This window comes from Harpegnathos saltator, unplaced genomic scaffold (genome assembly GCF_003227715.2).
Source record: "Harpegnathos saltator strain DR-91 unplaced genomic scaffold, Hsal_v8.6 scaffold38, whole genome shotgun sequence".
In the NCBI taxonomy this organism is placed as follows: Eukaryota; Metazoa; Arthropoda; class Insecta; order Hymenoptera; family Formicidae; genus Harpegnathos; species Harpegnathos saltator.
In genome coordinates, this window is record NW_020230183.1 from 2,870,492 (window position 1) to 2,885,004 (window position 14,513).

The following is a 14,513-nucleotide window of genomic DNA, read 5'->3' on the forward strand; positions in this document are numbered from 1 at the left end:
ATGATCTTCCGTGTCCCTTATCCAATAAATGGCCTTTCTTGTTCGGTTTCTTCAGCCAAGTGGTTTAATTGTTTGTTGTAACGGTCCGCATTAACCGACGTCTGCTCCGCTTGAAGCAGCTCATAATAGAGCATACCCTTCATATCCTACCAGATACGAAAGAGGATCTTTTTGGTCTTGTTGGACTGGTTGGTTTTGCGGTTAATGTAGACTATTCTCCGGGACTGACACATGAATATTTGCGTTTGCGATTGCGGCACATAATCCGCTTTCCGTTGTCAGTGGCAATTTTCCACAAAAAGTCCTTCTTTCGTAGCTTGGCAAACAGCGAGACGCATATGTTGAGCTGTCCGATACTATGTACGCTGAGCTCATGCGGCACCCACTTTCCACAGCCTTCTGTATCTTTCCTATCTCAAGTAGAAATGGTCTGTCGTGTGACTCTTAGCTGCTCTGCAAGTTCTTCTTGGGTCTGCGCCGAGTTCTCGTGCAGCACTGTTTGCAATTCATCGACTTCCAATTTTCGTAGTTTCTCAAAGCGCGATCGATTGTTGACGTCGAAATTACTGTTTTGAAAACATTTAAACCAATATCTGCACGTGTTTAAAGATACAGCTTTTTCGAGGTTATGATTATCGCTGCCTCGTGTCATACGACAAAAATATGATGAAACACGAAAATATTCCGCGTTTAAATAAGTTTCCCAAGAACTTAAAAAAAAAGAAAAAGACGAACACCCGAATATATTCATAGTCAGGCCTTATATTTGAGACTCCCTCAAGTTTATCTTAAGATGGTCTGTAGCCAATAAAAGAATCCGTGCAGCATCTAAAGATGGATATAAGGAGGCCTCAAATATAAGGCCTGACTATGAATACGGGTATAAGACTCATTCGCATCCCTAGTAGAATGAGAAACGAACACGCAAGCGAGGAACGGGGCGTGGGAGCGTGAATGCGACGGCCCTGAGGAAATGAACGTTCCCTTCGCATTTACGGCCCTTTTCTCCACTATAACTTTGACCGTGCAGCTCAAAGAACAGACTCTCTCAGAAGGATTCATGGGGTGCGCGGTAAGCAACGGCCCGAACAAATATTTCGGAGGAAGGTCTAGACTGCTTCACAACACATAGCCGTGGTGCGTACGCAGGCAGGTAGAGAAAAGTTTTGGGAACTAGACAGAAATTTCTCTCACGTTGTGTCTAAACTTTTCGAACATTATTAATCATCGATAATTACTTGGCGCATAAATTTTGCTTTCAATTATACTTTCTTAATACATACAATATCTCACGTGAAGTGGACTTTACGCATACACTTATTTATATCTCGGTATTTCGGAATGAGATTCAGAAATTACTAAGAAAATTTCTCGGCGCCCAAAGTCACATTCTGTCGAACTTGATTTTTCTATTAAAAATTACACCGCGTTGTGTGTGTGTGTGTGTGCATCTTTGACCTTTCCAACTTGCGTATTGCGTGTTTGACCTTTCACAAGAAATTGCGATACTTCTATGAGAGAAGATTATTTTCAAAGTTATCAGCGCATTTCTCTATCGATCTATTAGTTTGAGCTTCAAACTTTGGAGTTTCAATAAAATACGGCATGCTGTTGTTTTGATAAATTGCCCTCTGGCACGCTCTACTGACAGTCCCAAAAGAACTCGACTCATTAGCCGCTCTACGTCTTTATCTCTTATAGCGGACGACGACGACGACGGCGACGGCGAAACTTGACAAACGCGCACACCGGCGTACTACCCGAACGCAGCTGCGTAAAATTTACCCTCCGAGAATCTGAAGCGGCTGCCAGAAACAGTCGAGCATTTCGTCGCGGGACATCCGTTACAAAGGATGCGTCCCTGGAAAGAGAGAGAAAGAGAGAGAGAGAGGCTTCTGCTGTATAATATTACATCCGCTTTGTATATATAATATGTAAGCTCTCTCCCTTTCTCTCTAATATATATCAATTTCTCGTTCCGATTACCATCAGTTACTAGAAAATAGATGTAAGCAAGATCGAAAAATAAACAAAAGCAACAGTAACAAAAAAATGTTACAACTTTGCTTGGATTATTAATGTGCTAAAATTTTACGTGAGTATAAATTTTGAAAACACTTTCCAGTGCTCAATCGTTCATCGTTTATCGTTTAGTCCGTTTCGCAATATCAAACAATGTAACGACTCCAAAGTTTCATCGAGCATCCAACAACTATGTTGCTGTTATGTTGTAATTTGACAAATCTCAGACAGGGGAAAACTTTGACGAACGATGGCACTAGATGTACTTTCGCATCTCTAAGTAATACGAAGCAACAGTGAGATTCAACGTGAATATCAAGTGTTATTTTATTCATCCCTGGGTGCTGCGTCTCACCGCTTCTCCAGTGTAGCACTCAAGGAGAGGGGTGTAGTGCGCAGCTGACGGAGACATGGCGACTGGCGGAGCGAGAAGAGGGGCCAGGGGAGAATATTCGCTCGCTCGCTCGCTCGCTCGCTCGTTCGCTCGTCAGGAACGGGTCACCGGGCGACGGGGACCGGGGCGGGGCGACGGTGAGCGGAGGCGCTGCCCCCAGTCGGCCAGTCGCGTTACTACGATCATACACACGCACGCTCGCGATGAGACGAACGATTGGCTGGCCGACTGGCTAGCTGGCTGCGTGCGTTTTCTCTGTGTTCCCGTTTTTCGCAGCACCGACGAGACAGAGACTTGCGCCCATGTGTGGATGCCCTGCGCGCGCACCACACACACACGCGCCACACACACACACACAATACACACACACTCATCGCGCGCGTCATGCCCAGGCGAGCGAGCGCGCGCGCATATCATCTCACACCACAGAGCACGCACCGACCGAGAGAGAGAGCAAAGGTGATAGAGAGCAGTGCATTCGGAGATGTATCGGTGATTATCGGCGCGCGATATATCGCAAGAGTTCGTGGCGCGCGATATTCCCGTGAAGAAAGAGGAATATCGTCATCGAGCGAGGAACGCGCTCGAGTGAGGGGGAGATATATAAATGGGGAGGGAATGAGGCGCGGAGAGAGAAAGAGGAAAGAGAGAGCCCGAGAGAGAGAAAGAGAAGCCGCGCTCGGCCAATCGCCGTGTCCCGTGGTTCCGTCGTCGATGAGACGGTCGTCGCGCGACGTAACCTCAGTCTCTTGGCTTACGTGGAAACGCGCCTGTTAGGCGATACGAGTAAATTCGAGCTAGCGATAGTTTCAGATAATACACAGGCAAGACCGATCGCGACGGACGACACTGCGCGAGGGGAGCGCGATCCGCCAGTCTCGCCGTTTTCTCTCTCTCTCTGTGGCTACGTGCGCCGCGCGTACGTGCGTGCGTCGGGTGAAGTGGCAGCGAGCACGCGAAATCTCACGTTAGACTGCGCACGGACATCCGCCGAACGGACGGACAGACGGACAAATGCATGTACGTACGATACGCACGCGACAAGCGATACCAGCGATACAGAGCTGTCGCATTGATACGGCTTATTGTTGAAGGAAGAGTGAGCGAGAGAGAGAGAGAGAAAGAAAGAGAGGGAAGGACGTAGAGAAAGAGAGAGAGAGAGAGAGAGAGAGAAGGAAAGAGAGACGAGAAACGAAACGTTTCACCGTGAGAAGAAGAGAGAGGAAGCGCGTCACAGTTCTCTCGCGGAGAAAGGAGCCTCTCCATTGAATCTCCCCACGCCTCCTCTCCGACGCACAGCGCACAAGGTGTCGAAGGCACGTCGCCGCGCGATTCGACCGAATTTCGCAGCCTATAAGTGCGTGCGGGACGAGCCGAGGGAGAGAGGAGAAAGAGCGAGCGAGAGAAAGAAAGAAAGAGAGAGAGAGAGAGAGAGGGCACACGCATAAGAGAATACACATCGACGCAGTCGAGAGAGCGAGAGGAGAGGACGCCGCGCGAGAAAACTCGACAGAGACGGAACGATCGCCGATCGAGTGGGAGAGATACGGACGCCGGTAGAGCGAGCAAGAGAGAGGCGGAGCGAGATAAACGGATAGCGACTCGGCGGAGAAAGCGTGACAGACTTATTCCGCGGTGAGCAAAAAGGAGAAGGGGATAGACGGGATACTGGCGCGAGTGCATGAAAGAGACAGACGCGGGCGTCGTGGTGGGAGCGAGGCGCAGTCACGAGGGGGATAGAGGCACAACCCGAGCGGTGCTGCCGCCTATTAGCAACGTCGCGTCGGCTCCCCACCCGGGCCGAGTGTCGAGCAGTGTCGAGCGAGGTGCGAGAGCGAGTTCTTATAGTGTGATTTCGCTCGACGGAGACGTCGCGCAGTGTCGAGGACGTTCGTGATATCTATACGTACGTACCAGTGTACTTGGTGCACGCCTGTCCGTCGTATCATCAGCACGTGTAGAGACAAGGACAGCGAGAGAGAGAGAGAGAGAGAGAGAGAGAAAGAGAAAGAGAGAGAGAGAGAACACGTCTCGCGAGTGTCTTGACACTTTCTCGTGCCTGTCATCCTGCCAACTTGCCGTTACACGTACACGCGTCTCTCGGGACACACTCTTTATGTGAGTGCCCGCTCGTCCGTCTCTGTTTCTCTCTTTCCGCTTTACGTTGAAAGTGGAGAGAGAACCGAGAGTGCCAACCTCGTCCGCCGTCGTTACGGTCTCGCACCGCACCACACCGTAGCCGTCATCGATTTCCCACGCGCCGCGCTTACTCGCGCCGCGCTTGGTGAGGGAATCGCGGAGGGTGAAGTATAGTAGATTCCTCGACGAGGAGCAGGCGGCGAGGAGACACGGCAACGCCGCTCGTGGCGGCGGCGGCGGCGGCGGTGGTGGTGGTGGTAGTGGTGGAGGTGGTGGCGGCGACGGCGGCGGTGGTGGTGGTAACAACGAGCAGCAGCGACAGCGGCGGCGGTAGCAACGGGAACGGCGGACGACGCGGCGCTTTACGGAGCAACGGCAGCAGGCGGCGCTAGTGCTGCGCCCCGACGGCCGTCGATCGAAGCCCGCGTTATCGCAATGGCTTCCGTGAAAGACACAGCGACTTTCTTCGCGGAGGGTACCGCGGCGCAGTTTGAACACGTTCTCAAACTTTACCCGCAAGCGTTACGTCTGAAAGCCGATCGGAAGACGAAAAAACCCGAGGAGCTGATCAAGCTGGACAATTGGTAAGTTGCGACACGTACTCGGTCGGTGTGTGGTATGTATGTGTGTGCGTGTATGTGTGTGTGTGAGGGGAGTTTGTCGCCTGTGTGCGACCGCGTTACACACGCTGTCATTTCTGTGTGTTGTATGTATGGTGTGTGTGTGTGTGTGTGTGTGTGTGCGCGCGATGGGTATATGCGCGTGCGTGCATCAAGAAAGGAAGGAAGAGAGAGAGAGAGAGAGGGAGAGAGAGAGAGAGAGAGAGAAACGAACGCCACTGCCGCTGACGGCCAACATTACAACGGCTCAAGGGAGGAAACGGCGCTACCACGGGGCGCACGCGGGACAATGAACCCGCTTTGCGCTGCACTCCACAGCAGCGCGAACGAGCGGCAACACCGCCTGCGCGCCCGTATGTCACCCTCTCGCGCAGAGGGTACTGGTGGCGAGACGTCATCACGGGGATTACCACCCCGCAAACTCGCGGAAAGCGAGTCGGCGAAGGCTCTCATCACGTGGTCGTACCGCGAAAGTGACATTCCGTTCCGAAAAGGGTCCGAGCGACGAGCGCATACGCGAATATATGCGAAAGCCGCTGAGACATGTGAGTCTCCCTGTGGCCATTTAGTCGATGCCGGACCGTCGTCGACTGAGTCAGGGCCTGGACGACCACCTAGGTCGATACCGAGTATAATGTAGGATCTCTTTTCCTTTGTTTCTAAGAAATAATCACGCTTGTTTTCTTCTGTTATCATTTAGCGATGCTTGTCGGTCGAGTCGATAGGCGCTTTGATTGATATGAGGTGCCACCAAGATCTTTTTTCCTCCTCTTAGTCTTTGAACTACTTTCCTGTAGCTTCCTGAAAATGATTCTTTTATCATTATTATTATCATCTGGTGATGGCTGTTGTGCAGAATTCTTGTCACTTTAGATCCCTAGATCGATACAAGAGGTAGGTTAAAAATGTTTTCTTTTAAGTTTGTTCCTGCCGGGAACAAGAAGTTATATTTCTATCTATATGCGACGTATCATAAAAATTATTAAAAATATTGTATTAATGTCTATATGCGAGTGTTGTAAGTTACATTGTATGCAGAAAGTATCTACGTAAATGGCATGTTTAAAATGGCGTTTGTTTGAATAGAGTTATTTGTTTACTTGTATGGATATAATTGTCATTTAACGTCATCTAACAGAGATTACATTCTCAAAAGTTTAATATTGAGTAGTTCAAGTCGGAATGATTGAAAAACTGAATAATATAGAAATACAATTAAAAGTTCTTTTTTCTTTTTAATAAGAGACGCGTTTTGCAGTAAAAGTTTTATAAATAAAAATAAAAACAATTAAAACTGTTGTAGCAACAGAAAATTTGAAACAAAATTATGTAATAATAATTTTTATTAATTTCTGGGTGTTCTCACAGTAGTAAAAAGGATTCTGGTGATGTTCCTGTACAAATGTCCATATCAAGGTACAAACTTTCATAAAAGAATATGAATTTATGAAAGTATAAATGTTAAAATCATATATACATCGCAATAAATAAATTCATACATTCGTTTGTAAAAGTAATGAAGTGTAATATATTTTTCTGAAATGATACATTCTTAGATCATGGGACATTTATAATTTTTGGACCTTTGGATCTAAGAATCCAATATTTCGGGTAATAAAGCATTTAAAAATCTGCTGATCCATAAATAATGATATTTATAAAAATTCACTGGCATATAATTGAGAGGATAAAAACACGCGCGCGCGCAATTTGATAAAAGTATCTTTCCCAAATCAAAATGAAATTTCGTAAACAATTTATTGCCGTAAAATACCAAAATAATGATGTTTCCGTTAAAAATTCTCTTATTCCTATAAACAAAGGAAATTGTTTCAGTGTTCTAAAGGCGGCGTAAATTGATTATTCGTAAAACAAGTAAATTATGTATAAAATAGTAATTTATTTCGGGAAATGCCGAGAAATAATAAAATTCCTAACAAAATCAATATCTGTGACAAATTATTCATTATATTTGACAACAAAATTCCAATGCCCTGTCACACAGCTCTCTGCAAAAGAAATGTGTCAATGAATTTCCGCAATGCCGAGGTGAGCAGCTTGTCGCTCTAAACGTGACGACTAAATTTTCTATCTCGAAACAGCGAATTCTTCTTCATCTTTTCAACTCGCCCGCGCTCGATCGTGCTTCGATCCACATCCATCGATCGATGAATCGCGATCGTGATGCAAGCGCAATGCATGTCGGAGTGAGAAACGGAGGGAAAAAAGAAGGAGAGCTATAGCTGTAGTGACAGAAGGAACACGTGAAAGGGAGCGGAGGAGCGAGGGAGGAAGGGTAGACTTTACGCGCTAGTTTCTTCCGTGTTGCAGAAGCGCGCGGGCGAGGGCGCGGGTCAGGGGAAGTGGAGTACCGTTGTTTTCATTCCCATTGAGGCCAGTTTGTGTCAAGGCTGCTTTTCCACGGTGCCGAGCCGTGCGAATACGTGATATTACGTGCTGCGGCACGCGTACGTTTTTCTTTTTTTTTTCTCCCTTTTTTCCTCGACTTTGTTTGCACAATCTCGGCCACTGTGGAAAATGTCGAAAAGCTTCGTGAGATAGAGAGAGAGAGAGAGAGAGAGAGAGAGAGAAGGGGGAGGGAGAGAGTAGCGCAAAATAGGAAACTTGTTTGAAAATATCGCCCTGCATTTTTAAAGCAGATCGTAGATATTATCGGCGCAGAACGATGCAATTTTCTGCTTCGCTTCTAAAGTTCCTCCTCGCGAGTATCGAGAGGTGATATCGCGAGCGGTGAGATGCGTACAAATTTGACGGTCTTCCCATAAAAGTGTCCCGCCCTCGTTATTTATCGTCTCATTCGTCCTTTGTCACGGACAAGAGCCGCGCGCGTCGCGTGTACGTTACGTTGTTCTTGCGACGAGTGAACACGCTGCAATATCGGGCAGATGATCGATAACGCTTATCTTCACGGGAACTAATATCGCGCTCTTTGTATTATCGATAATAACCGACGTCGATTTGTTGCGCGCGCCGAGAGACTCGTCGTCGTCGAGATTCACGCGTGTGCAAAGTACCATATCGCATCTCAAATCGCAACAATTAACAAAGACACGCACTTTGAGAATAATTCGCAAGTCCGCTTTAATCAGCTTTCAGCTACTCGATCCCGGAAACTTCACGACGCGTCTCCTCGAAACGCCTTTTTCCAACTCACTCCGCTCGCGTGCGAAAACACACGACTTATCAGTGGCAGCCGAGGAAAGTGCTCCGGAGCGATCCGGATGTCTGCCGATAACGCGAGGGGCGAATTAATAAACAAATCCCAAGCAGCATTCCGTGTCGCACACACGCGCGAGCCTTTGTTGATCCTTGATTGATCGATCGTCGTTCCCTCGGGGAACTTTCGTCACCCACTCTTGAGCGCATTCGCGCTCCCTCAAGTCCCCCCCGCCACTGTTCGTCGAACTTTGAGCTTTTAAATGCTCACCTCTCGCGACTCGACGAATACCCTGTCTCACGAATCGACGCTGCAATCGGCGTGGGGATCGACGGTGTTAAAGCAACGTCGCGCCACGTGTGATCCACGTGCGCGATAAAGACGGGCATCCTCCAATCGCGGACGAGGGGCGTGTCGGTTCCTTGCGGCAACGTTTGTATTTTTAATGGGCCTTTTAACGAATTCTCTCCTGTATTCCGCAGTGGCGGCGGCGGCGGCGGCAGTGGCGACCAGCGATGGTAGCGTGGTTACGTCAACGCCCGCCTCGAATACACACTTGTAGGTGTATGCGTGTGTGTGTGTGTGTGTGTAGGTGTGGATGTGGATGTGTTCCTCACCCCTCTGCCGTGCGTGCATGCGTTGGATCGATCTTGATCGTCTACATCTTGTTGTTTGTGCCCGCAGGTACCAGAATGAGCTTCCGAAGAAGATCAAGTCACGCGGCAAGGACGCGCATCTCAATCACGAGGAGCTAGTGCAGACGATGAAATGGAAACAAATAGTAAGTCCCCTCTTTCCTTTCCTTTCCGTTCCGTCCGTTCTCGGTGGTGCGCTTAGGCGAGTATCACCCGCATGGCGGCTTCTGCCAAGCCCGAGTCAGGCGGCTTCCACAAGCTGGCGCGAAGCAGATCGATGTTAACGATGATATGAGGCTGGGCTCGAGCTCGTTTCTTTTCTTACAATTGGTCACATTCGGCAAGCTGATGAAGGGGGAACTTGCTTCATCCGAAAGTGTGTCACACAGGAATGCAGCTTTCCTTCAGCTTCTCGCGTTTTTAATTGATGCGTGCAATTGAAAGGAAACTGGAATTGTGTGGCTATAAACGAGAGGATGTAAGTTTCTGCCAAGAGTTAAAGTAAAACACGACTTCCGTTGGGACGAAGAATGAAAGTATCGTTAGTTAATGTAGTGTTTCTCATATGTACATCAAACTGCTCACACGCGCGACTTGATGACACAAAAGTCACGTAGAGCCCGTAGTGTCTGGGCTCGGCGGAGCGTCCGCTTCTTCCGTCTGTCGCTGACGATCCTTGCGAGCGACAACGACAAGGCCGAAGCGTCGTTAGCCTCGCGAGGATCGATGCAGAAGAATCCAATCGCGGATTCCGCGGAGGCTGACCGCCATTTTGTTCCAGCGCGGGAAGTTCTACCCACAGCTGTCGTATCTGGTGAAAGTGAACACCCCGCGTGCCGTAATGGCGGAGACGAAGAAAGCGTTCAAGAAGCTTCCGAATCTCGAGCAGGCGATCACGGCGCTCTCGAATCTGAAGGGTGTCGGTACCACGATGGCGTCGGCCTTGCTCGCCGCGGCGTCGCCGGAGAACGCGCCCTTTATGGCGGACGAGTGCCTGATGGCGATACCGGAGATTGAGGGTATCGATTACACTACTAAGGAATACCTCAACTTCGTTCAGCACATTCAGAACACCGTCGAGAGGCTGAACAAACAAAGTAAGCGAGATTACGAGTCCTAACGAGCCCCGCTTGATCAATGCACCCTCGTTGTCGGTACACCCCGCAACACCCTTCAGTCCAAAACGGGACGTATCATCGACTCGCGTCCCATAACCACCACGTTGAATCCTCGGGTCACCTTCATCTATCTTCTGCCATCGCGTCGAGTCCTTGAGCCGCCGCGACATCTTTTCCTTATCCTGTCGGATCGGTCGATTGCTTTTTATTGTTCTTTCGTCTTTTTCCTCAGATTCACTTGCACACGCGTCCGTGTCTCGCGAGTCGCTTCCATAATATATCTCAGGTTCCCGAAGAGAATAATGATTAAAATAAGGAAAAAGATGACATTCGCGTGACAAATTAGCGCTTAAGACACACACACACACACACACAGTCGGAGGTATGTATTTAGGATGCATCTCGAAAGTTTGAAAAACATTTTGCTGTGCTCCAGCGTCAAACGGTAAAACATGGAGCCCACACAGAGTCGAGCTGGCGTTATGGACGCACTACGTAGCATCAGAGCTCAAGTCAGAGTTGTTAGACGGCATCCCGGGCTCGACGGAGAACGGCAACTCGCACGGCCCCAGTAACGGCGAGGCGACGGAGCCGTCGGACGACAGCAATCAGGAAACGATGATGGCGAATGGTAAGGAGACGCCGGCCGCGGTCGCGGGTATGCTCGATCCTGCAGCGATCGATGAGAACAGCACCACGACGTCCTTCACCGAGGACTCGATGGACAAGCCGGCGACACCGATCACCGCCAGCGACGCCGTGGTCGCCAGCGAGGACACCAACGACTCCCTAATCACCAACGATGACGACAGCAACAACACGCCGCGACCGACCGATAGTGAAGATACCGAGGAGGACTCGCAGGACGCGCAGGAGCCTCCCTCCAAGAAGAGCAAGAAGTGACCCGATCGGCTCGCAACGAGCAACAGCGTCAGCACTTTTGTGCCCGCCCGAAGTCTGTCGATCATCGCGGCGCGTCGTCGATTTTGAATCAGGACTGACGTACGGACAGACAGACAAACGGACGGACGGACGGACGGACGGACAGACTGATGGACGAACAAACGAACGAACGAACGAACGAACGCACGCTCGCACGTACGTACGCATGCACGCACGCACGCACGCACGCAAGAACGAACAAACGAACGAACGAACGGACACACTTAGACGGATGAACGAACGAAGGCACAGACGGAAGGAACAAACAAACAAACAAACGGACGGATGGACGGATAAACGGACGGACGGACGGACGGATGAATGGGTGAAGGATGAACGCGGACGTATGAATCTGTGAGCGTACGGACGAATGAATATTCCAATGGATGTTTGTGGACGAGAAGAGACGCGGATGAATAGCTGGCTGGCTGGCTGATTGACTGGATGAGGCGGGTGAGTGGATGAACAGATGAGCGAATGAACGGACGACAGACGAACGGACGGAACGGATGCGTGAGAATGGATAGATGAGTGGATGAACGACGAGTGAGTGGATAGGTGAATTCATAGACAGACAGATGAAAGGATGGATGGTTGGATGAGTGGATGGATGGATGGGTTGGTTGGTTGGTTAGTTGGGTGGGTGGGTGGGTGGTTGGTTGGTTGGTTGGTTGGTTGGTTGGTTGGTTGGTTGGATGGGTGGATTACAATCGCGCGATGCTTGGACCGGAGCACGGGCGCTCGCTTCATCCTCGGCTCTTGTGAGGACGAGAAGAAAGGGAGCATTAGAACCTCTAATTCTCTCTCTCCCCTCCCCCTCTCTCTTCTTTCTCTCTCTCTCTCTCTCCTCTGCCTTCTCTCCTCCTCCTCCTCCTCTCTGTCTCCCTTCCTCCCCACCCTCTCTCTCTCTCTCTCTCTCTCTCTCTCTCTCTCTCTCTCTCTCTCTCTCTCTCTCTCTCTCTCTTTCGTCTCACGGTATGTCTCATTTCTTTTTACGCTCCCATCATCCCACTAATGACTTTTATCGAGTGACCGACGATCCCCTGCATTTCGTCGTGAGCGTCATAGATGTAAAAATGCAATAACAACACAGCCGGATTCTCGTGCTTGTTATTGAGCGAATAATCTCTCCCGTGCGCGTTGAACACACTCGCACTGTCGAACCAGAGTTTTGCACTACCTTGACTATGGATCTCTTGTACAAAGTGTGCTGGCATAGACGAGGAAACGTGGAAGTGGATTCAACATTGTTAGAAATAAAGGATCTCTTTCACGAACGTAGTAATATGAACCTTTCGCATCCCCGGAACTTGACAAATTGAGGAATCTTTCCCTCTTTTTTTCAATTAGTGACACACTTGAAAAGTGTCTAATATAGCTTTTCTCGAGAGATACTTGATAATTCGAGTTTCGGGTCGCACGAATCGCAGCAGGAGCTGTCGGGAGGTCTCTTCGGCTTCCCTCGGAATCCCCCCGAGAGACGGCGAACTTTCGGACTTGCGATCGTAGAGTCGCTGTGAATCGGCTCCTCGAGAATGGTGGGGGGAAATTCGCGCGCACGCGCACGCGGAATCTCGAAAATTGCGCGAGTCCACGGTTTGCCGAAACCGCTCATCACGGTGTGTTGGATCGGCGTGGAAAACGGAGATCCCGCGAACATTCGGATCCTCCCTTCTTCCACAGTTCCTCTATCGCCGCTCTGCAACCATCTGCCATTTTATACAAAAAAAAAAGGAAAAAAAAAGAAAAATAAGAAGGTGATGCAAAACTTTGTTACACGTCCATCTTTCTTTTCTGTACCTCCGATCCATCGTATCCACATACAAAATCGCGACACACAGACGTTTCGAGCGAAAAAAAAGGAAAAGAAGGAAGAAAACCGACGGGAAGAAAGAAAAAGACAAAAAATAACGTTCGCCACGTTCAGAGTGTTTCTCCGTGGCTTCGAAAGCGCAGCGAAAGGTTGCGGACTTTCCGAGCTTGTGTCGCGATCTCCTCTCCTTCGCCTCTCGTCGTCCTTCTCCCCTTTCTTCCGTTTCTTTCATCCTGCGCTTCTCCCAAAACCCGATTTCGTCACGGTAGATGATAACACTTGGACCGCAAAGCGAGCATGGGACAGTGTGAAATGTTTACCAGTTTAATCCTCGACCGATAGGATACGCAAACTTGGCGACTTCGCCACGCAAACGTAGCTCGCGCGTCGAATATACAGACGATAAGGAACAATGGTCGCCTCTTACTTTCAGCCTGTCCGGATCGTGCATACAGAGTGCGAACTTTTGACACGCGCTATGCTTAAGCTGCCGATATATCCAACACGTGATCCTTCTCCTCGCGAGGCTGAGCGATTCGCCGACACGTGGGATTTCACACCTTAGTATTCTCGTTCCTCGTCCATTACTCGGCGCCTGCGAAATCTCAGCGGCTTCCCTGCGGTACCCGGGAATTCCTGCGAAAAGGAAAGGAACCTGCGAAATCGCGCCGAATTTCCCGTATTTTTAAGTTTTTGGATTTTCTTGTACTTTTGGGTAGATACGCAGCGGAGTATCCTCTCAAGATCCCCTGTCGCAACCCCGAAGAGTTGTCTTTGAACGACAGGATCGTGGATTACGTTCAGACGCGAATAACACGATACATATATATACACACACACACATACACATACACACACACTTCCCGTTATCCCCGTACATATCGATCCCGCTTGATCAGTTTTAGCGACGTCTGCACACACACGGCGGAGTTAACGAATCATTCCTTGGATAAAGACGATCACATCGTTGCAAACAAACAGAAAGGGAGAGAGAAGGGGGAATTATATTTGCGAGGGTGGGGGAGGGAGGGGAAGAAGAAAGCAAACGACTCCGTGAATAGCGAAAAAAAAAAGGAAAAAGAAAAACAAAGGCGGGATACTGTGGACATAATGATAATATTAATAATAATAATAATAATAATAAATAATTATTATATAATTATATATAATTATTATATATATAATACCGAATCATTACCATAATTTATATACCTAATGAACAACTGCATGTCAGAGTGATGCATGGAGCAAACCAAATACCTTGTAAGTAAAATGAAACTTTAGAAGGAAATAAAAGTAATGCTTTCAGTCCATCAAGCTCAGTAAAATAAAAACGTCTGCCCCGACGCGCGATAACACGCGTGCGCACATACATGTGTACATATTTTTGCACGATACGTGCGATCGCGAGTGCGCATCCGTTCGAATTTCCTCGAACGATAATGACAATAATAACAATTGTCGATAGCACACTTCGCTCTTCATTTCGGCCGGATCTCGAAATTTCGTCGTGGATCCCTCAGCTCTTTTTTTTGTTCTTTTTTTTTTTCTTTTCTTTGAGGGGACGCTGAATGACGAAGAGAAACATTTGCAAAAAACTTGTTTTTGCTACAAGATGAAGTATTCCCAACCGACTGGCATTTATACTTTCA

At 48.8% G+C, this 14,513-nt stretch overlaps 1 protein-coding gene across 1 annotated transcript; it reads left to right on the plus strand.

Moving 5' to 3' along the window:
• The first annotated feature begins 4,833 nt into the window (after window positions 1-4,833).
• Window positions 4,834-11,657, plus strand: Amun (protein amun). Its single transcript, XM_011139890.3, has 4 exons — window positions 4,834-5,139; window positions 9,038-9,134; window positions 9,770-10,085; window positions 10,543-11,657. The coding sequence occupies exons 1-4, from the start codon at window positions 4,991-4,993 to the stop codon at window positions 11,007-11,009; spliced, it is 1,029 nt and encodes a 342-aa protein (XP_011138192.1). The 5' UTR covers window positions 4,834-4,990; the 3' UTR covers window positions 11,010-11,657.
• The last annotated feature ends 2,856 nt before the right edge of the window (window positions 11,658-14,513 follow it).

Bases quoted from the DNA above. Each gene is read 5' to 3' on its own strand.
- Amun (XM_011139890.3), top strand. From the start codon at position 4,991: ATGGCTTCCGTGAAAGACACAGCGACTTTCTTCGCGGAGGGTACCGCG. The intron at 5,140-9,037 runs GTAAGTTGCGAC...TTGTGCCCGCAG, and splicing joins CTGATCAAGCTGGACAATTG to GTACCAGAATGAGCTTCCGA. The intron at 10,086-10,542 runs GTAAGCGAGATT...GCTGTGCTCCAG, and splicing joins CGAGAGGCTGAACAAACAAA to CGTCAAACGGTAAAACATGG.